General features: G+C 45.5%; 1 protein-coding gene across 4 annotated transcripts; it reads left to right on the top strand.

Moving 5' to 3' along the window:
- Positions 1–2,070: 2,070 nt before the first annotated feature.
- LOC310765969 (uncharacterized protein) lies at positions 2,071–22,747 on the top strand. 4 transcript variants are annotated; one of them, XR_014549882.1, is made up of 6 exons: positions 2,071–2,353; positions 14,308–14,436; positions 18,296–18,481; positions 19,528–19,613; positions 21,337–21,618; positions 21,699–22,747. XR_014549882.1 is itself a non-coding variant. In XM_083621677.1 (4 exons), the coding sequence occupies exons 1-4, from the start codon at positions 16,569–16,571 to the stop codon at positions 21,409–21,411; spliced, it is 399 nt and encodes a 132-aa protein (XP_083477803.1). In that variant the 5' UTR covers positions 16,420–16,568; the 3' UTR covers positions 21,412–21,608. The 4 variants fall into 4 exon arrangements, 2 of the variants coding, with proteins under 2 accessions (XP_083477803.1, XP_083477802.1); XR_014549883.1 differs by lacking the exons at positions 2,071–2,353; positions 14,308–14,436 and adding an exon at positions 15,120–16,397; XM_083621677.1 differs by lacking the exons at positions 2,071–2,353; positions 14,308–14,436; positions 21,699–22,747 and adding an exon at positions 16,420–16,620 and having other exon boundaries at positions 21,337–21,608.
- The last annotated feature ends 50 nt before the right edge of the window (positions 22,748–22,797 follow it).

Genomic DNA, 22,797 nt, shown 5'->3' with positions numbered 1-22,797 from the left:
AGTTCACTTAGCTTCCATTCCCTAAAGTTAGACAACGTACTTCGCACGCAAGTTGATGAAAGGTTGTGATCTAATGCTCTGATCAGAGGTGCCAACTTGAATAAAATATGGGGGGGGCAGGCAGTGTGCTTTTTCGGGGGTACTCATGGCTATTCATTACCGGCACCTCTTTTTTGTTGTCAAAAGTGTGGCACTTACTTGTAACAACTTCATAAAGTGGACCGGCATCTATTTTTCTATTTAAAGAAGTACTGGGGGCAAGTAAGCCCCGCCCTTCATAATCGATCACAATATGTGGCACATGCACACCGTTTGAATGGCAATGTCCATCAGCTTTGTGGAGGGGCAGCCCCCTCAAATATTTCATTTGGGCGGGGCAAAGGGACCTGATAATAGTAATAGTAATAATAATAATTTATTATTTCTACTCCGGCCATCTGGCTGGGTTTCCCCAGACACTCTGGGCGGCTTTCAACAGAACATTAAAAACAGAATAAAACTTCAAACATTAAAAACTTCCCTAAACAGGGCTGCCTTCAGATGTCTTCTAAAAGTCAGATAGTTGTTTATTTCCTTGATATTTGATGGGAGAGCGTTCCACAGGGCAGGTGCCACTACCAAGAAGGCCCTCTGCCTGATTCCCTGTAACCTTACTTCTCGCAGTGAGGGAACTGCCAGAAGGCCCTCAGAGCTGGACCTCAGTGTCCAGGCTGAACAATGGGGGTGGAGGTAGGTAGCTGTGTTGGTCTGTCATATTTGAAGAAGCGTGCATGCACACGAAAACTCATACCAATAACAAACTTAGTTGGTCTCTAAGGTGCTACTGGAAGGAGTTTTTTTGTTTTGTTTCGGTGGGGGTGGAGACGCTCCTTCAGGTATACTGGGCCGAGGCTGTTTGGGACCTTGGCCTCTATGGCTCTGGTAGTCTCCCATCTCCTTGTCACTGTCACTCGGGTTTCTTCCTCCTCTAGTCCCGCAAAAGTGTTATGCCCACTTTCTGGGCTATGTGCAACCCTTGTGTTTGGCTGCTCAGAGTGACCTGTCAATCAGTGCCCACCCAAGGTCAAGAGCCCTTAAAAACAGAATGTTGCCAACAACCCTTTATCTTTAATCCCTTGTTGTGCAACCAATGCCGGAGACTACAGGGTCAGAAGTGACCTTAAGAGGAAGTTTTGCTGTTATATTTTCTAGCATAGGGTTACACTGGCTAATATTCCAGGTTAGTTGTTTACTACTCATTAATACTACTCCACTTAAATAAACTGCTTAATTAGGCTTCTCGGGCTGGACTGATTTCTGAATGTGCTTAAGGGCCGTTCGTCCTCTCCTGTTGGTTGAACTGCACTGGTTTAAAGTGCCCTGGAGGTCAGAAAGGGGTGAAGGGTGGAAGCTGCCAGGCAGGAGACATGGAGTTTGGCTGGCTGTCCTCCTACTCCCAAGTAGAACACCATAAAGCAGTGGGAATCCTGCACACCTTGCCCTAGGTGACAGATGGGCAGATAGCAGCAAGAAGAGAGAGTAGGACCTGTCATCCGCTGCTAGTGAGCTACTCTGCTGGGTTGGCATTGGAGTAGAGGGACACCATCCATGACAGCATTCAAATCAAAGACTGCCCAAAGACTTCAGTCGTTCAGCTGTGATGTTATACTAGCTCTTGTGAACCAAAGGCTGGAATCCAGTGAGTGTGTGCACACCAACTGGAGAGCGATACCAAGGTGAACATTGTAAGAGCTTTTAAAAGTAGCAAATGTGATATATTCAAGGGCATGAGCATGGTTGCACAAGGAAAGAAAAAATCCACAGGGGGGAAAACATCTTGCTGCATTATAGAGAAAAACTTTTCTCACTTTCTGCATCCATTCCCCTATTTGGAATGCCAGAATCCAAAACAGTCATAAACTGCATGTAAGGCTTAATCATGAGCATAACTGGAGCTATTGTTGTTGTTATGCCAGCTTTTTTTAAAATTCCATGCTATGATTCTTCATTTACTGCCCCAGTTTTGCTCTGTAGCATCAAAGATTTAAGAGCTTTGGGGAAAGGCAGATTCTGCAATAAAAACACTTTTTAAGTGTACCATTAGCATTCATACAGTCATGCTTTCACAGAGTCTTCTTAAATGGCTTAGATGCAAACAAAAGGCTTCTCTGTTTTCTTTTATAGCCCCAGCATCTTCTGATCCATTCATGTTTAGCGCAATTGGATTCCAGCAGACATTATCCTTCAAGACGTCTTCATTCTGAATGAAGCTTGCTCTTCCAGCAACTCTCCTCCCCACCCAGCCCTATGAGGCTACTCATGATTTAAAGCAATGCTGCCCAAAGAGGCGGAGAGGCCGATGACAAGGAAGCAGGTTAGACAGATGCTCTAGAGAGCAGAGCCTTTGATGAGCTGGTATCCATTAAATGATTCAGTGTGGCGAAGCGACGCAGTTGTTATCTGTCAACAGCAGCAGACTGCAACCTGAACCCAGGAAAACATGCGCTCAAATGCGCCACTGACCCACAACAATGCAGATACAAATGCCAACATAGAATACAGTGGTACCTCAGGTTAAGTACTTAATTCATTCTGGAGGTCTGTACTTAACCTGAAACTGTTCTTAACCTGAAGCACCACTTTAGCTAATGGGGCCTCCTGCTGCCACCACGCCGCCAGAGCACGATTTCTGTTCTCATCCTGAAGCAAAGTTCTTAACCCGAGGTACTATTTCTGGGTTAGTGGAGTCTGTAACCTGAAGCGTATGTAACCTGAAGCGTATGTAACCCGAGGTACCACTGTACAGTGAAACAGTCCCAGCAGGGATATTAGGAAAACTTCCGTCTCTTCCCTTTACCTTCTTCTTGGTAGAGGGGAAAAAATGAAAATCTCATCAACCAAAGAGGCAGGGGTAAGAAATTGTTGGGTCATGGGGAAGGAATTTGCATAAAACCTGCCGACTCTTTCAGAGCTGATGAGGCAAGGTGAGGTGGCTGCCTCAGGCATGTGATGGGGGGGGGGGCATTAAGGACAGCAGATTGAAGGCAGCTGATATGGCCCTTACTCAGTTCTGCATAAGTCTCATGGAAATGGACAGGCATTGCACAAGGCTTCGTATCCACTATGCAGCTCCGTTCCAGGAGTAAAAGGAGATTTGTTCAGGCTGTCACATATAGCTGCTGGTTATGAACTGCATATGAAGTAATAGTGCTTGCTGTCTTTTAAAGAGCAGAGACCCATCTGAGCCCTGTGGGACTGCCGAGCTGTGATTGGAGCTCAGTCTGTGCCTGCTCCTGCAGGTAGAACTTCAAATCATCTGCCGTCATATGATGCCACGTGATGGACCCTGCACATCTGTCAACAAAGGCCCTCCCACCAGGTCCACTTCCTCACCCTAGACCTAGGCAGCGTGAACCACCCTGGGATATAGTTTAATGAACGGTGGTATAGAAATGCGTTAAAATAAATGCATTCCTGTGGGGCACTATTGGGCTTCACCACAGAGAATTGGGCTTCAGGAGACAAGATCGGCAATGGTGGGGAATCTGTTTGGCATTAAAGGCCTTATCATTATTAACTCCTGAAGCTTTAAAAGAATCTAGGACTTTCTGACCAGAAAGCAGTTTAAAAACCGATAGTGTAACACGTAGAGGTATTGCACTAATATGGATTTTGGAATTTTTCTTATGGGCCAACAAAACTGCCTTTAATATTTGGTCAATATATAAAACAACATTTTAAAAATCTAACAGCATCTGATATACAGTGTGCAGTGGGAAAGTCACCCTAAATTTTGAATATTTATGGATATTTTGTTTGTCTCTAATAAAATAAATACTTCTTGGGGGTTTTTCTCAGTAGGCTCTAAGGAAAGTTGAAAAGCATTCACAGTGAGATTCACATTTAATTAATTTATTGCAGTGTTCAAGTCTAAATTACATTGATAAGAGGGAGTTGCAAGATGTCTAAGCTATATTCTTACCCTTCAAAAGTAGCAGTAATGGAAATTGGTTCTTACTGACTGTTATGTACTGAAGTTCTCACCCTGGGCCAGCAGGGGGATACTGTAGATAGTTATGCAAATGAAGGATCAAAAGTGACGTTCAGTGATTGGATGGATACTGCAGATAGTTATGCAAATGAAGGATCGAAAGTGACGTTCAGTGATTGGATAGTTTTAGAAAGTTGTTACAGTAACGTTGTACTGGAGCTCTATATAAGCAGGCTGACTGAGCTCTTCAGTTCAGTTCTGTTCTGGCCTCTGAAATAAACAAGAGCTGTTTGAAGAATTGCTGTGTCGTCTGATATGTTCACCCACAACTTAACACTGACAAAACAATTAGCTTGGAACATGATGAAGTTAAAATTCCACTAGTTAATTTATTGTGGTTTCAAGAACAAGCACAAACAAAGTGTTCTTTGGGGATAAAAATCAGTAGAACACTTTATGTTTGGCACAGACTAAAAACCAGATGATCCCAGGTGTGCCACCACTTTCTCGCAGTTCCTTTTTGCAATAATTCATTTCCCTTACCTGATCTCTTAGGATAGGTTTCCGTATGGCAGGCGTGGGAGAGGAAGTCCCATTACATGTGCACACAGAAGTCCTACTTACTGCTACGTGTACACAGAAGTTAAGAGCCTTAATAAGGTGCAATCCCCTAGCAAAAGTTGGCCCAACACACTATTAAATGTTCTCGTTAAAACAAAAAACTACTGTAATTTGTTCAGATCTACAAGTTCACATACATTTCCCCCCTTTTCTGTTGTGACTGCTTTGTTCCCATTCCATCCACATATAATTTCCCCCAGTTTGCAAATAATCCTCTGCTCTGCACTTTATGGAAGCAGTAGTTATTTCATACCTCTCAACAAAGAATAAAGGAACGAGGATGCAGGACTTACAGGTTCTTAAAGAACTGCCTCATTGATTGAATGAAAATCCCATCTAGTACAGCATTCTGTTTGCAACACCAGCCAGAGAGATGCCTTTAGGAAGCTCATAAAAAGGCAAGAATGTCTCTTGCCTATTGTCTCTCTCCAGCGTCTGGTTATAGAGATATTCTGCCTCTGTATAAAGAGGTTCCATTTCGCTGTTATGGCTAATAATAATTGATAAGCATGATTATCAGTTCATGAATAGTTTTACTCCATTAATTTATCCAATATTTTAAAATAGCCATATGGGCCAAGAACTGGAGGGCTGAATCTTCCAGCGACAAATTAGATTTGGCACCAAAAGTATCGCTGTGGAAGTGTGACCGCTTCAGGGACAAAGTGCTGTTGCAACCACAGAGGGCAAATCTAATTTAAAGTTGTTGTTTAAAAGGAAAACAACTCAATTTGCAAGTTCATGGGTTTGCAAGTTCTGCCCATTCTTGAATATAGATTCCTACATCAACCTGAGAATTTGGGCAGCTGTACTTGAGGCTTAAAGACTGACAAGCCACATGCTAAAAGTAATACTAGAAACTAAGAGTTACATGCTGACAGAGGCCTGAAGGGCCGTATTCAATGTCGACATCTGTTTTCCCTCCCCTGCCACAAGGGAGAACAATAATAATCTCACTTACGGACTAAGTAGAGAGCTAAGACCATGCGGCAGCTTCTTGGTCTGAGGGTCTGAAGTCAACAACAGAAGCCCTGTCCTCCTTTGCATCTGGTCCCTTGACCTCTCTCAAAAGCTAGACTTCTGTCTCAACACACCTGGGAGATTAATAAACTGAAGAGTAGGCATGGAGGAGAAACCCATTCAGCTGGCATTTGAAGCCTTATCTATCAAATCTTCACTTCCCCAAACAATACACCAACTGGCCGGCTAAAGCAGGTGAGGGTAGCCTATGGGTCTCAAACCCCCGGTGAGTTAGGGAATTCCCCTGCGTGTAAAGACAGGCTCCAGCAAACTGAATTCACACTAAATTCTGATGAATTTTCACTGCAGAAATGCAGAGAACTGTAGTAGTAGTAGTAGTAGTAGTAGTAGTAGTAGTAGTAATTTTTTATTTATACCCCGCCCTTCCCAATTCAAAAACCGGGCTCAGGGTGGCTAACAACAAATTTAAAACACTTAATTGTAAAAGCAGCATAAAATACAGTTTAAAAACATGAATAACAATAAAATTCAAAGTTCAGAAATCAATTTAGGGGAAATCCATCTAATAAGCATTAGATAATCACCAGGGCTAGCTGGCTGAATTAGTCCTACTTGGGCCAGCGAGGAGGCCGGGGGAGAATTAGCTTTGGGGTCTCAGAGCGGGTAATCTTCATAAAAGGGGAGGGGGAGGGGGAGGGGGAGGGAAGGGAAGGGAAATAAAAGATCAGGCTGAATTCAAATTAAAGGCCCGGCGGAATAGCTCTGTCTTACAGGCCCAACAGAAGGAGGTTAAATCCTGCAGGGTCCTAGTCTCATGGGACAGAGCATCACTGAGAAGCCATCACTGAGAAGGCCCTGGCCCTGGTGGAGGATAGCCTGACTTCCTTAGGGCCCGGGACCTCTAAACTATGGTTATTCATGGACCTTAAGGTCCTCTGCGGGGCACACCAGGAGAGGCGGTCCCGTAAATGAGGATTGGAAAATGACAAGAGGAGTGAACCCCAAGGGACAGGTCCTTCCATCCTTACTGAAGAGAAATATATAGCTGAGCTCCTCTTTGGTTAGCAGCTTTTGGCACGGTAATGTAGGAATTATCCACCTATTCCTAGTTGTGTCTTGTGCAAAAGTGCGAGTAATATGTCTGCCAAAGACATGTGAAATTAATAGAGCTGTGTGTCCCCCAAGAGGCAGTGTGTAAATCCTGATGTTAATTACTTGTCCCAGACTAGCTGGGGCCACAAATGCACCAAACTAAGGCCTGAATGTGTTTGCCAAATAATAAACTTAATCTTCTAGAGGTTCCTGTGGATACAGACACAATCCACCAACACTGCAGCATCTTATGAACACAAGAAAGCTCTTATTACGTGCTATCATGTTGCTGCTTGTCTGCCATGGAAGGCTTAGAGGACACATCAGAACTGTCATTGTCTCTCAAACAAAACAGAAGAGTTACAGGAAATTCTTGATTCCACCCATGCACACCTAGGTCTAGTGTCATCTAGGAACTTTGTCTCTGTCATGACGCAAGCCACATACTTTCAGCCTGGAGAGCTCTTGCTCACTTTCTAAATGACATTTTGGTTGGTCTTTATAAAGATTTTGCCTGGCTATGGTATGGATGGTACGGTTTTTTCTCATGGCCCAACATAATGTTTGTGAGTCTTAGAGAATACTGTAGGTTAACTTCTTCAAACATGAAAATCAGGGATATCTTCCTTCCCAATCTGATGACAGCAGTCCTTTCAGTTTCCTGGTACAAGTCCAACCTCTGCAACATGCAATTGCACTCACTTTCCTCACTTCGCCCAGGCTACACTTTTCAGAGAATTTTCTCTACTGTAATGTGGCCCCATGCCATATGTAGGCGTAATATATTTTGTAGTTGTTCAGAGACATCTGACATCTTTGCATCCCCCCAACATGACATGCCTCAGAAATGATAATGAAGTAGTTGTTCAGATATGGCGTAAATTGAATGCTCTTGTGAAAAACAGCTCAATTGTCGTGAAGGGTTTTTGCATGCAAGAAAAATATTGCATCAAACATCTGTGCACGGGCATCTTTTTTGTGTTCAACATTTCTTAAAATTACAGTTGTATGATGGCTCAAACCTCCTGGCAAATAGAAGGGGGAGAAATGGAGGCGGTGAGAGATTTTACTTTCTTGGGTTCCATGATCACTGCAGATGGTGACAGCAGTCACGAAATTAAAGGACGCCTGCTTCTTGGGAGAAAAGCAATGACAAACCTAGACAGCATCTTAAAAAGCAGAGACATTACCTTGCCAACAAAGGTCCGTATAGTTAAAGCTATGGTTTTCCCAGTAGTGATGTATGGAAGTGAGAGCTGGACCATAAAAAAGGCTGATTGCCGAAGAACTGATGCTTTTGTATTACAGTGCTGGAGGAGACTCTTGAGAGTCCCATGGACTGCAAGAAATTCAGACCTCTCCATTCTGAAGAAAATCAGCCCTGAGTGCTCACTGGAAGGACAGATCCTGAAGCTGAGGCTCCAATACTTTGGCCACCTCATGAGAAGAGAAGACTCCTTGGAAAAGACCCTGATGTTGGGAAAGATGGAGGGCACAAGGAGAAGGGGACGACAGAGGCATAGCTGTCAACTTTTCCCTTTTCTTGCAAGGAATCCTATTTGGAATAAGGGAATTTCCCTTTAAAAAAGGGAAATGTTGACAGCTATGGACAGAGGATGAGATGGCTGGACAGTGTTCTCGAAGCTTCTAACATGAATTTGACTAAACTAAAGGAGGCAGTGGAAGACAGGAGTGCCTGGCGTGCTCTGGTCCATGGGGTCACGAAGAGTCGGACACGATTAAACGACTAAACAACAACGACTTTATGAACCACATTCATTTCATTTTGAGCCATGTATGAGCCCTGCCATGCTGTTAAAAACACTGCAGTGTCACGTCACAATATATTTAAATGGTCCTTATGTATTGATCCACATATAGCAAATTGAGTGCATTCATTTATGACAAAGTACCTAATTGTGAAGGGACGCAGGTGGCGCTGTGGGTTAAACCACAGAGCCTAGGACTTGCCAATCAGAAGGTCAGCGATTCAAATGAATCTCTGCAACGGGGTGAGCTGCCATTGTTCGGTCCCAGCTCCTGCCAACCTAGCAGTACAAAAGCACGTCAAAGTGCAAGTAGATAAATAAAGAGAAATACCTTCTCTGGCGGGAAGGTAAATGGCGTTTCCGTGTGCTGCTCTGGTTCGCAAGAAGCGGCTTAGTCCTGCTGGCCACATGACCCGGAAGCTGTACTCCGGCTCCCTCGGCCAATAAAGCGAGATGAGCGCCGCAACCCCAGAGTCGGTCACGACTGGACCTAATGGTCAGGGGTCCTTTACCTTTACCTTACCTAATTGTGAGAAATTCTATACCAATGCTCTAAAACCAGACAGTGACAAAACTGACATAGGAGTTCTTTCATCAGAGCAACAAAACCCAGTCCAATAAACCCTGCATCTTTGGTACTTAATTTTGCCATGGCTCAGGTCTTCCTGGAAGCCAATTCTCAGGCTCTTAAGTATTTTGCTTTCCTCCCAGGCACATGAAGGTCAGCAGGGCTCATGCTCAAGCTCTTTACTGTTTTGCATATCCAAAGGCAGAACCCCAGGACTCATAGCTAATCTACAAAGTGCAAGGGTCTGTTAGCAGGTTGAGAGAGCCGCTAAATGAAACATTGCACCTAAAAGTTGGTTAACAACTGTTTGGATAAAGTCAAGCACTTAGTGCATCACTGCAGTTTGCTGCACTGTCAAACAACAGTTTTTGGCTCGCATTTAGAACTGTGAACTCCAAGCGGCAGGGCCGGGGCTATTTTTAGCAGAGCACTTAGTTTAATGAAGTTGAACTTGCCTCAAGAGGTTTCCATGAAAAGTCAAAATGCTTTCAGAAGTCTGGAATCCGGAGCTTTTGATTCTGTGTGTTTGCTCAGAGCAAACTTTGTTTCCCTTCACTCTGCAGTTTCATAAAGCTTTGGCAATATTCAAAATCATCTGCCTAGACCACAATTAGACCTATGTCAAATTATATTTTTAAAGTAGGTTCCTGTTTAATTATGGTCCGGGCAGCTGATCTACCGTACTTGTAATATGTATATGCTCATTATCTTTCCTTATGGAACATGTACTATTGTATGGGAAGGTCAGGAGGAAAATAGTGGGGTAGAGGAAAGGGTTAAGAACTGGTAGCCACTGGTAGCTACTGGTAGCCTTCTGACCCCTGGCTTTGCCTAATCCTCGTTTAAAGCCATCCAAGTTGGAAATGGGAATTACAGCCAAACAGCCCACAAATTACAGAACACATATGCGAACACAGAGGTGACCTGTGGCTTTATGATGGTTTTAGAGGACAAGCCTTGGCAAAATAACCAAATCTAAGGTTTGCTTCCGTCCGATCCACCACTATAAGCTGCAATGTGATGGTAGCTTTTGGGGACGCCATGTGAAAAACTGCAAATTCAGGGATATCCATTTTAATTCTAATGGACCCAAATTTTATGTGGACCCTGAAGAAATGCAAAGAACCTCTCTTCCCCACTCCATTTTCTTCCTTTCTGCTGTGTGTGTGTGGAGAAAGAAACAGCCGGAGTCTGTGGCGTCCGCACGGCCGTCCAGATTCCAAAAAGGTGAGCGAGACCTTGAGAACAACCACCTGCCACCCAACCACAGCTTTCAGCATTCAGAAACCATGGCAGGAGTAGCATTCAGGTGGGCTGCAAGTTCACTGGATGGAAAACAAGTTTTTTCCTATGATGAAATTGCGCTTGAATGCTGGGGAAATTAATATTCCAACCAAAACACTCACCACGCACTCCAGGAAGGAAATGGATTTGTACAACAAATGAGTAACAACTGACTGGGCAACAGCAGCAGCAAAAAATCAATACGTTTGAAATACACACATCTGAAATCAATACATCATCTCAAAAATCACCTTCCCTGTTCCTACACTGCCTAGGTCACATCTTGATTTTCCTGGTGCTCAAACCTGCTTTTTGCCTAACTGGCTTCTGCTGGGCTTCCCCACCTTCAGACCCCCCCCATCTTGGGTGGCGCCCACAGCCCCGTCCCAAAAGGCACCCCCCTCCCCTGTGCACTGAGGAGGCGGCGGAGGCAAGTGAGCCGGCACAGGCAGGCGGCCACACAGGCAAGTGAGCCGGCACAGGCAGGCGGCCACACAGTTAAGTGAGCCGGCACAGGCAGGCAGCCACACAGACAAGTGAGCCGGCACAGGCAGGCGGCCACACAGTTAAGTGAGCCGGCACAGGCAAGCAGCCACACAGGCATGTGAGCCGGCACAGGCAGGCAGCCACACAGGCAATGAGCCGGCACAGACAGGCAGCCACACAAGCAAGTGAGCCGGCACAGGCAGGCAGCCACACAGGCAAGTGAGCCGGCACAGGCAGGCAGCCACACAGGTAAGTGAGCCGGCACAGGCAGGCAGCCACACAGACAAGTGAGCCGGCACAGGCAGGTGGCCACACAGTTAAGTGAGTCGGCACAGGGAAGCAGCCACACAGGCAAGTGAGCCGGCACAGGCAGGCAGCCACACAGGCAAGTGAGCCGGCACAGGCAGGCAGCCACACAGGTAAGTGAGCCGGCACAGGCAGGCAGCCACACAGGCAAGTGAGCCGGCACAGGCAGGCAGCCACACAGGCAAGTGAGCCGGCACAGACAGGCAGCCACACAAGCAAGTGAGCCGGCACAGGCAGGCAGCCACACAGGCAAGTGAGCCGGCACAGGCAGGCAGCCACACAGGTAAGTGAGCCGGCACAGGCAGGCAGCCACACAGGCAAGTGAGCCGGCACAGGCAGGCAGCCACACAGGCAAGTGAGCCGGCACAGGCAGGCAGCAACACAGGCAAGTGAGCCAACACAGGCAGGCAGCCACACAGGCAAGTGAGCCAGCACAGGCAGGCAGCCACACAAGCAAGTGAGCCGGCACAGGCAAGCAGCCACACAGGCAAGTGAGCCGGCACAGGCAAGCAGCCACACAGGCAAGTGAGCCGGCACAGGCAGGCAGCCACACAGGCAAGTGAGCTGGCATAGGCAGGCAGCAACACCCTCACGCGTGAGGAAGTCTCTTGGCACTTACTCAGGCTTACTTCTGAGTAGGAGGCCGAGTTCTTGGCTGTGTCTCGTCGCTTCTCCCTTTACTCACCTCAGGGGGCTGTTGTGACACCCATCGACCCACCCGCAATGTGCATTCCCCCTGCCCTGAGAATGTACTCAGAGCAAATATAGCACTGATAGCAAGGCGATGCAGACGCCTGGAACACATTCTTGTTTGGTAGTCACTAAAATGAAGTTTAGTCTGTAGCAGCAAGCGAACAAGACCCCCAAGGGAAGCAGCAGAGCACATGCATTTCCCCGGCTTCTGCCGAAAAGAGGGATGGGGCGTGTCGGAGGCTCCCTTCATAAGTTGCTTTTATTATTATTATTATTATTATTATTATTATTATTATTATTATTATTTTACACAAACTTGATCTGAAATACAAATGTGTGGTCCTGGTTCAACGGAATGTGAGAAGAGTGAACAACCAGCATTGGTAGGGAACCACGAAGGGTTGCAACTAATGAGCAAAACAGATTGGGGAAAAGCATGATGAGAAAAAGCTGTAACAAGAAAAAAAAGAAGCGTTGAACAGAGCAGTAAGAAATGCTCTGGCTCCATCTGGTGGGAGGAGTGAGGAAATGTCCTGCTACCATCTGCATCCCATCCAATTTTCTTTTGAGAAGTTGCAGATCATGTAGTGGAACATCTCTCAACTCTAGTAAGCTCAAGGAACTCGAAGAAGCTCAAAGCTACAAATGTTTAAAAGCTACCAAGGCACAGCCTGTGAAATCAAAACTGCCATGATCCGAAGGGTGTTGTTTGTTCCTCTGTCGTGTCAACCAGTAGTTCTGAGCATCTTATGCTTCTGAAGTAGGCTTTGGTTCTGGCAACTTGGCTGAGATGGTTTGCCTGTGCTGAGCTGTAAATATCCAAACAAGCACAGGCTTACAAAAGGGAACTCAAAATCCCAGTGTGCTGTTTCCAGTCCCTTTCCACTCCATATAAAGAGAAAACTAACCGTTGACAGAGCTAAGTACTTCGAAAGCATAAGATGCTACTTCCAGGTCTTTCACCCTGGCAGAAACAACCTGCTGCTCTCTGGCTGTTGGGATCCACTGCCCTATCTGCATCAAAATTAATTTCAGTGCTCCATATTTCACACTGGAGCATGATGGGAGCAATATTGACCCCAATCAGTTTTCTAGCAAATCAACAAACTTTGCCACTAGGAGTAAGCCTCCAGGCTGGCCCATTTATCTAATTTGTTTTTAAACAGAGCAGATGGAGTTTCTTTGCTTAGTGTTGCCTCTCCTGCCTTGGAGCTGTGTACCCAAGTCCAGATCTGGGGCCGTGCCAACGGAAGCAAACAACTTGCTTTGAATACCTTTCTTGTTCAAAGCTGCAGATGTTCTCCCTTGGGCCACTGGGCCTCACAAGCCATGGACATTCTAGAGGTGTTCCCTTTCTGCTGTCTCCAAAGCTATGTTTGCAGATGCAAACTGCAGCTGAAGAGCTTTTGCTTGGCTCATGGCATCCTCTGGTTATTTTCCCTATTTGAAAAAACAACAACATGTTCCACAAACATTTCCACCCACGAGAGAGCAAGGGTTTAGAACAGGAGTCAGTTTTCCATAACAAATGCATCCTCATCCGCAGGTGAGGATGGTGGACATCCTCTATCTGGTTTCTTTAAAAAAAAAAAAGTAGAGAAAAAAGCAACACTGTGGTATATTTTAGCTTCCACTAGTGTAAAAGGTAAAGGTACCCCTGACCATTAGGTCCAGTCGCGGACGACTCTGGGGTTGCGCGCTCATCTCACTCTATAGGCCAAGGGAGCCGGCGTTTGTCCGCAGACAGCTTCCAATTCATGTGGCCAGCATGACTAAGCTGCTTCTGGTGAAGCCAGAGCAGCGCATGGAAATGCCGTTTACCTTTCTGCCAGAGCGGTACCTATTTATCTAGTTGCACTGGTGTGCTTTAGGTGGGCAGGAGCTGGGACCGAGCAACAGGAGCTCACCCCGCTGCGGGGATTCGAGCCACTGACCTTCCGATTGGCAAGCCCTAGCTCAGTGGTTTAGACCACAGTGCCACCCGCATCCACTAGTGTAGGAAACTGCTTAAAAGATGTGGTTTCCAGGACAAACTTATAATACTGGCTGGATATACTAGAAGACACAGCAAAAAAGGAGCATCTGGTAAGGGCATGAGCTGTGCTTGGTTTCAATACTTCTTCGTAACTAAGCCCATGGTAGGCTGGTTGGTCAGGAAAACAGCCAATTTAAACAATTAAAACAAGTCTCCTATTTTGAAATTAACATTTTAAAAAACAACCCTAACCAGGTATGACCTCTCAGAAGCTTTAGATACATTAAGCCATGCTATCCTAATGGAGTAGCTGTCCGAGATGCAGGTGGCTGGCCCTGCTTCGCTGTGGACCTCGTCCTACTTGGATGGTTGCTCTCAGAGGGTGATGCTTGGAGAATGCTCTTCAGCCCCATGGGGCATTCAATGTCACAGGGTTTGATTTTAGCCTCCATACAGATGAACACCTACATGAAACCGCTAAATGGGGTCATCCAGGGGATTGGAGTACGCTGTCAGCAATATGCTGATGACACTCAGCTCTACTTCTCCTTCACATCTGCAGGGGAGGCAGTGGAAGTGCTGGACCAGTGTTTTGCCTTGGTAAAGGACTGGATGAGAGCCAATAAACTGAAGCTAAGTGCAGAACAGACTACTAGACCAGATGGATGGGAAATTGCCTCTGTAGCTTTGGGTTATTTCCGGATCCTTTGCTGTCACGAGGTTCAGGTGGCTTCAGTGGTGCAGAATGAAATAGATAAAATATAGCCGACACAAGATATTGGTTTGCAACTAAACTGAAGTCTTTCTAAGGCTAAGATAATGCAAAATAAACATGCAATGCATGGTTCTCTCTCTACATAAGCAAGGATAGAACACTCTGTCACTTATCCTACAAATAAGTGTCCAGAACTTCGCATTAACAAGGGCTGATAATTTCTCAATAAGAGGAAAAGTAAACAACAAGGCTGTGTTAGATTAGCAGAGTTATAAATATTCATGACTGAAGAGTATAGACTGTAGGAGGGAATAAATAGGAGCCAAATACCAGCCGTATAGGAGCCTAGGGGACTGCCTTCTACTGAGTCAATCAAGCAGTCCATTTACCTCAGTACTGTTTGCACTGACTGGCAGTGGCTGTCCAGGAGTTCAGGCAGGGGGCCTTCCAAGCTGCTCCTTGAGATCCAGGGGATTCAACTAGAGACCTCCTGCAAGCAAAGCGGATGCTATGACCCTTCCCTGATACAATCTTGTAGTGAGATAAAAGGATGGTTTCTAGTGACTATGATTACTTGCTAGACGCTGGCTCCAAGTGGTGGCCCTAAATAATACATATCAGAGTTCATACAGCACCTAAAATTTGCTAGGCACTATATGGAGAATTCATCATGCGAAAGGCTGCGCTGGATGAATCCCAAGCCGGAATTAAGATTGCCGGAAGAAATATCAACAACCTCAGATATGCAGATGACACAACCTTGATGGCAGAAAGTGAGGAGGAATTAAAGAACCTTTTATTGAGGGTGAAAGAGGAGAGCGCAAAATATGGTCTGAAGCTCAACATCAAAAAAACGAAGATCATGGCCACTGGTCCCATCACCTCCTGGCAAATAGAAGGGGAAGAAATGGAGGCAGTGAGAGATTTTACTTTCTTGGGCTCCATGATCACTGCAGACGGTGACAGCAGCCACGAAATTAAAAGACGCCTGCTTCTTGGGAGAAAAGCAATGACAAACCTAGACAGCATCTTAAAAAGTAGAGACATCACCTTGCCAACAAAGGTCCGTATAGTTAAAGCCATGGTTTTCCCAGTAGTGATGTATGGAAGTGAGAGCTGGACCATAAAGAAGGCTGATCGCCGAAGAATTGATGCTTTTGAATTATGGTGCTGGAGGAGACTCTTGAGAGTCCCATGGACTGCAAGAAGATCAAACGCATCCATACTTAAGGAAATTAGCCCTGAGTGCTCACTGGAAGGACAGATCGTGAAGCTGAGGCTCCAATACTTTGGCCACCTCATGAGAAGAGAAGACTCCCAGGAAAAGACCCTGATGTTGGGAAAGATGGAGGGCACAAGGAGAAGGGGACGGCAGAGGACGAGATGGTGGGACGGTGTTCTCGAAGCTACAAACATGAGTCTGACCAAACTGCGGGAGGCAGTGGAAGACAGGAGTGCCTGGCGTGCTCTGGTCCAGGGGGTCACGAAGAGTCGGACATGACTAAACGACTAAACAACAACAACAAATATGGAGAATTAAAAACAAGACCTGCCCTCACAGTCTAGTGGACAAAAGCAAAAAGATGGGAAGGGATGTTGTGCAGTTGTCATTGCTTTCCTCTTTTTGATGCTGCTCACAGAGAGATGGAACCAAGTGCCCAGAAGGGAACTAACTGCCCGTATACATTTCTGAGTGGGCAGAAGGGAACAAGTTATCAGACTCCAAACCTGTGAGTCAGACTTTGGGAGAGTCGTCTTGGAACAGCCCACCCACTACCCAAAACTGTTCGCCATCCTTCAAGGAAGCAGCAATCACCATTTAAAGCATTCAGCGATGCTGCACTGCGTGGCTCCTTCAAGCCACAATGCCCCTCCTTGAAATGCTTGTTTAAAGCATTGCCAACCACCAGCCTTGCTTGAGGAACAGGACAGCTCAGGTGAGTTGTGGAGGAGATGCAAGGAATGGGCTGGTGGTGGTGGCACTTGCCAGGGAGAGCCCCGTGCAGTCGTCTGTTGGCATGGCTCCAGTAGTCAAATCACACACGTTCTATTTAACGCATCTACCCAGCCTTCCTGTCTCCTGTCTTTCCCTCTGACTGAACTGGGAGATGGACAGGATGAGGTTTTGGGAGCTGCTGGTCATCTTGCTGTTTCTGGCAGGTACAATTGTTTTGTGGGAACAAGTTCTGGGACTGGAATGGGACAGCGTCTGAAGTTGCATCTTAAGCGGGATACATGATTGTTTAGGCTTAGGGTAGGAGACATCCCTGCCTCCCCCCCCTTTTAAATGTCCATACTTTGGCCAATAGATTTAGATGTTTGCTTAGAAAAGTCCAGGCTCAAAGTTTTGCAGGTTCTCTCATTACTCCTTCGGTATTCTAAAAGGGGCTGAAAATGCATTTGTTACATTTCTCTGATACCTGAAGTTTGCACAGGTAATACAAAAGAAATGTCTACTTGCAAGATCAGAATATTATCAGCACCAAGCACTAATATTTTCCCCAGAAATTGAATTTGTGGGGGTGGGATGTTTGAATTTTCAGGGGGCCACAGGCTCAGACCCTTTCTCTTTGGCAAATTTGGACTCAGAGTGGATGGCATCACAGTAGAAGAATTTAAACTGTTTCAGAATCATGACCACTTCATTAGATTTAACCTTAATTCTAACTAAAACTAGCTACAATTCTTTGTTTTCTGTTGTAATTTTGCACAACTCTTAAGTGATTGAATGCAATGTGTTCATTTGCAGCCACCTCATTCATTCAGTAGTTTCAGTCCTTCAGTTGATGCTTTATATAATCACAAAGAACACAACTTTTTTCAAAGTATAAATTCTGTTCAGGGATAAGAAAACACACTGCACAGTGTTCAAGCTGTTGTATTTGAAAGTAGATAGCAATTTCTACTTCATTAATTCCAGGAAAACAAGAGTGGGTGGAAATAATATCCTCCCCCCCCCATAGTTAGAAAACAGCAGTGTCTGACAAGTGGATCCCTGGTGGCGTGTGTTCAGAGACCTCAAGAATATGTGTCCCTGTCTCACTCCTCGCTTTGTAAAATTCCCCATGGGCATTTCGGAGGGTGGCAGCAGTTAATGTCCTGACATCCATCTCTTTTTGGTGACAAGTAAACCCTTCCTCTTCTCCCAGATGTTGAATGGAATATGATGAGCCAGTTGCTGTCTTTAGTTGACTCACACGCTGGCGACACTTTTGAGTTCCCTTTTGAGAATGGTGCTGTTTTTTATACTGTTATGTTCAATTATTGATGGTTGATATGTTTTACATTTTGTGTATGTTTTTAACTGTTGTGCTGTGAAAGGCAATTAAGAAGCTGAACAAATCACTGTCCTTGGCACCATCCAAAGTAGCAGGAATGACAAGAGCTTCCCAAGATACTGTAACTGGCTTAGAAGATGAGCTCCGAGGGTCTCATCCTGTGCTTGTCCTGGGCCTAGAACACATGCGTCAAAGCTCTCTAGGCATGTCAGGGTGCTTTTTTGTTCGACCCTCCTCTTTCCCCAGGAAAATCCACTCTTTAGCACTGAATCGGAGCAAATGTTAATCTCCAGAAAACCCAACAGACATTTCCTCCAGTTCAGTGGTCAAGACTGGGTTTCCCCATGGAAAGCGGCAGGACTTTCAGAAGTCTGGATGAGCCCTGACAATGGGCAGCCAAATACTTTTGGGAAGCTTCCAAAAGCACTCTGAGCACTCAGAATAGTACCTTGTGCGTGGGTGTGCATGCATGCGCAAAGTATGTTTCTTTTTGTCAACACATAAAACCATGCGGCAAGTAACCTTGGTTCCGTTTGCTCAATGTCTTTCTGGGCTAGGTGCTGGAAGAGGAATGAGAAGCATCCCTGGCAGCGAGGCGGGATCCAACAGCAGAGCCAGCTTTGCTGATAGCATTGGAGGCGCAGCGAGTGGGATGAGCTCTGTCATTGGTGGCTTTTTTGGAGGCAGTTCTGGGAATTCTGCACAGCCTGAGGGGGATTCTGGGACAACCAACTCCCAGCCAGGTACCATATTTTTCCATGTATAAGATGACCCCTATTTTTTTTTAACCCCAAAGTAAGAAATTAAGTTGTTTAGCTTTTTTTGGGTGGGGGGAAGTCACTTCTGCCAATTTCTCACCTGCCTGCCCGCCACTGCCGATCGCTTGCCGCAGCCACTGCCGATTGTGCACCTCACCGCAGTTGCCAATTACCATATTTTCTGCTCCATAAGACGCACCTAGTTTTTAGAGGGGGAATGCAAGGGAAAAAAAGTATTTAAAGGGAGCGCTGAGCAGAGCCTTGTATGCATCCCAGGCTCTGCACAGCGCTCTCTTTCACGAGCCGCCTGGAGCGTGTGTGCAGCGCTTGCAGGCTTTTCCCTGAGGACTGTCACTGACAGGCTGCCCTTCTCCCTCCTCAGGGAAAAGCCCCCAAGAGCCACACACACACTCCGCGCGGCTCTTGGGGGCTTTTGTGGAAGGTGGGGGAAGGGACAGAGCGCATGATGAAGGCTCCCCGTGCCCTGTGGAGGCTTCCCGCGGCTAAGCCAGAAGCTAGAACAGCAAGAAGGAGTGCTGTGCAGCGCTCCCTCTTAACTGTTCTGGCTTCTGGGATAGCCGCGCAGCCTGCATTCGCTCCATAAGACGCACACACATTTCCCCTTACTTTTTAGGAGGGAAAAAGTGTGTCTTATAGAGCGAAAAATACGGTATCTGCCCACTTGCCGTCACCAACAGCCCACCCACCCACTTGCTGCAGCCGCCAATCACCCCCCCAATCGCCGCTGCCAATCTCCAGTTTGCTGCTGCCATTAATCACATGTCCCCCCCCTGCATTCACTATCCGTTTATAAGACTACGCCCAACTTTCCCCTCACTATTTTAAAGCAAAAAGCATCGCCTTATACACGGAAAAATACGGTATTTGGGACAGCTTTCTTTATTCAAATAACCCCATATTAAAGAATCTCAGGGGTGTATGAACATCATACACCTAGCTTTATGAAAGCTGGTGAAAGGCATCCCATTTGGTAACTAATCTCCATTTTCTTGCTGATGCTCTCCATGCAGATGCCATGTACCTTATTGTGAAAGTGGACTTGGTTTCATCGGGCCCAGTAACCATTTCTGCTCTGAATCAGCCACTTCTGAAGGAGGTGAGGTGCGAGAGAAACCGCTGGTAGTAATTGATCACAAATTTTGGTTTATGAAAGCATCCTTCTCCCATGCCAATAATCGGCCAGGTAAGTAATAATGAAGAACTGGGTGCTATATAGCCCATAAGGAGGTTTCTGCCACCCCAATTTATATTCTGAAAAAAATCAAGAATGTCTGTGCCCCCTTGGATGGCATTAAGACCCATTAAATATGGCCTCCCCACACCAGTGCAGTAAGATGGCTCATCTATTCAATATACATATAAGTGAGTAAAGTAAAAACTAAGTTTTGGATCACCTGAAAGGAAAGCCCCCCACTCCCTGAACAGTGTCCTCTTTAAAATGCTCAAGCATCATATCCAGTCCAGTTTTAGAGTAGACAACCTAGACCCTTATTCATTTCTATAAAAGCTGGTCTGAGCCCAGCCCAGAAAAATACACAAAACACTCTATTGTGCCAAAATCAAGGGGCTGTGACGGAAAAGTTTGCTTTTGCTGGGCAGGTTGGGTCAACAAGTGTTTTCTTTTTCTTGTTCCCTGCCGGCAAACGGTTAACAAACGGCAGCCTCTGATTGGCTGGGGTTCCAGGAGGGAGGTTTGAAAATGAGAGGATTTGGAGAGACAGTTCTTTAGGTTGGGATAGAGGTTGGGAGTCAGGTTGGGAGAGGAGGGAGAGTTGGTTCTGGGTAGAAACATCCCCTGTCCTGTGAGAGTAATAGGCCAGGAATTAACTGGGAGGCTGAGCAGGAGAAGGAGAAGCTGTGAGGATACAGTCTGCTTAGGTCTCATTGCAGTCAGGAGGAGAGAGATTCTACTCCAGAAAGAGAATAATAATAATAATAATAATAATAATAATAATAATAATAATAATTTATTTTTTATACCCCGCCCATCTGGCTGGGTTTTCCCAGCCACTCTGGGCGGCTTCCAACAAAACACTAAAGTACAATAAGAAGACTCCCAAACCAGTTAAGAGGGGTGTGGAGACCCCTTGGGTCTGTTACTTGGAGGACCTCGGGAGTAGGGTTGTCCAAGGGGTGTGTAACTGACAGAAAAGACCACCTTGTTTAAGAACCAAAGTATTAAGTGGCAACAGCTGGGCAACAACTGAGACAGAACTGAAGTGAAATTAACATTATAATCTGAAGTATCCTATGTTTTACCCACTTCTGTCATAAACTTCCTTTGTTTAATAAAATCTTTCTTGTTTATTTGATCAAATCCTGCCTGAGACTCCAAATTATTAAGTTTTCCCTCACACAAGTCCCCCACAAGATAATCTGGGGTAGTTTGTAGGAATTTGTGGAGCTGGTGTTCTGTGCACTATATTTAAGCGAGGGCAGGCCCAACAGCGCCAGGGGGAAAAGTGCCATTGCACCATCGCAGGGGCCAGACAGGATGCTGGGATGGCTGACAGAGGACACTCTGATGGAGAGGTGGACTATAAATTGTGGTGGCCCAAATCTCCATTTCCTTATGAATTTCTGCACAGACTGGCAATTGTTGACATACCTTGTCTATCAAAACTATGTTTACTGGAATTTGAGGTGGGGGGAACCTTCTATTACACATAAAAGGATGGACTAATTAGCGAGGATATTTCCTCTGTGATAGCTTTGTATACTGGAAAAGCATAAACAACTATGTGAAGCTCTCACAGAAAAGTTCACTTTAGGTTAAACTCCATTCTTGGAATACTTCACCTTCTTTTTTAATGTGCCAGGTGCAACAGATGTTGGCAGGTTTTCTCAAGGGCACATTCCACTTGACATGGGTCACCTATAAAGAGAACAAGTAGACCTAGGAAAGGCCTTTGCTCAGATGCCACCTGGACCCAGAGGAGAGAAACTGCACTGTCATTTTGAACCATGGACTGATGCATTTCCAGATCACTGGGACAGAGATCAAGAGGGCGTTAGCAATCAGAATTACTTACCTGCTTTAATCTGCCTATCCTACTTTCTTGTACTGTTGAAACTTCTTATTATTACCATATACATTTGATGTTAGCCGCTCTGAGCCCGGCTTCGGCTGGGGAGGGCGGGATATAAATAAAATTTGTTATTATTATTATATCCTCTCGAGATCTTTAACTTTTATATTCTGTTTTATTTTCCTTATATGCAACAAAATGATTTTGTAAGCGACTTTGTATATTTTGGATTAATAGAAAGCCATTGCAAATTTAGTTCAAAATAGGGGGAGGGGAAGAAATGAGCAACAAGCACATGCCGTGCCAAATAATTAACCTGTAAGAAAGGTTGCAAAGCCATACTCTAACCCAACCCCACTTATGTCCAAGAAGTTCCAAACACGGGCTTGTCATCATCAAAACTGTATTTCAGAAAGTATACCAACAGTTCTCTATTGTTAAATCTGTAAAATAACTTAAAATGTAATAAAATGGTAAGAGAAATAAAATGCTAAGACTTTAAAGACAAATCAGTTTTTATTAGAAGTGGGATCCCTGGACCAATTCATATCACAATTTGAGCGTGTTCATCTTATATGTTGTGGCCAATTCAAACTTTTCAATATCCCTTCTTGGAAAGAAAGCACTTACAAGTGTAGAAATTGTGATGTAACACACAACACAAGATTGCGTGAATGTTGCTGTATGGGCACAAGGTATAGAATGGCTGTGGCTCTCCAGGTCTTCTCAGGCTACAACTCCCACCATCCCTGGCCATGGGCTTGTAGTCAGGGCTTGTAAAGCTCTATACAATATACCCCTTTTTTCATTTTTTAAAATTTTAATAATTTTTTAAATGAAAAAAGGTGAGGAAATCAAAGTGCATTTCACCTAGATTGCCACAAGGTGTCACCATATCTTTTTAGATCCTGGAGTTGTGCAATTTCAGGCAACCTCAAAGCCAGGGGTCAGTAACCGTTTTCAGCTGTGGGCCGGTCCACTGTCCATAGCTGTCAACTTACAGATTTGAAAATAAGGGACCAGCAGCCTTGAAAATAAGGGACCAGCAGCCAAAATAAGGGACCTGCAGCCTCACCTGTTCCAGGCACTCCAGTCTTCCTGTCCTCCTGCAGTCTGGTCAAACTCATGCTGGGTAGCTTTGAGAACACTGTCCAACCAACTTTGTAACCAGAGGTTCAACTGAACAGAATCTGAATCACATGCACCACAAGGCCTATGCAGCCTCAACTTAAGATGGCTCCCTGGCCTGCC

Source organism: Podarcis filfolensis (genome assembly GCF_964270895.1).
Source record: "Podarcis filfolensis genome assembly, chromosome: 6".
Taxonomy (NCBI): Eukaryota; Metazoa; Chordata; class Lepidosauria; order Squamata; family Lacertidae; genus Podarcis; species Podarcis filfolensis.
The sequence above is the reverse complement of the archived record's forward strand: the minus strand, read 5'-3'. Positions and strand labels throughout refer to the sequence as shown.

What these genes read in the sequence shown, in the direction of transcription:
- LOC310765969 (XM_083621676.1), top strand. Translation starts at nt 17,624, where the DNA reads ATGATGAGCCAGTTGCTGTCTTTAGTTGACTCACACGCTGGCGACACT. An exon ending in GACAACCAACTCCCAGCCAG is followed by an intron (nt 18,482 to 19,527) that starts GTACCATATTTT and finishes CTCTCCATGCAG; the next exon opens with ATGCCATGTACCTTATTGTG. An exon ending in ATCAGCCACTTCTGAAGGAG is followed by an intron (nt 19,614 to 21,336) that starts GTGAGGTGCGAG and finishes TTAATGTGCCAG; the next exon opens with GTGCAACAGATGTTGGCAGG.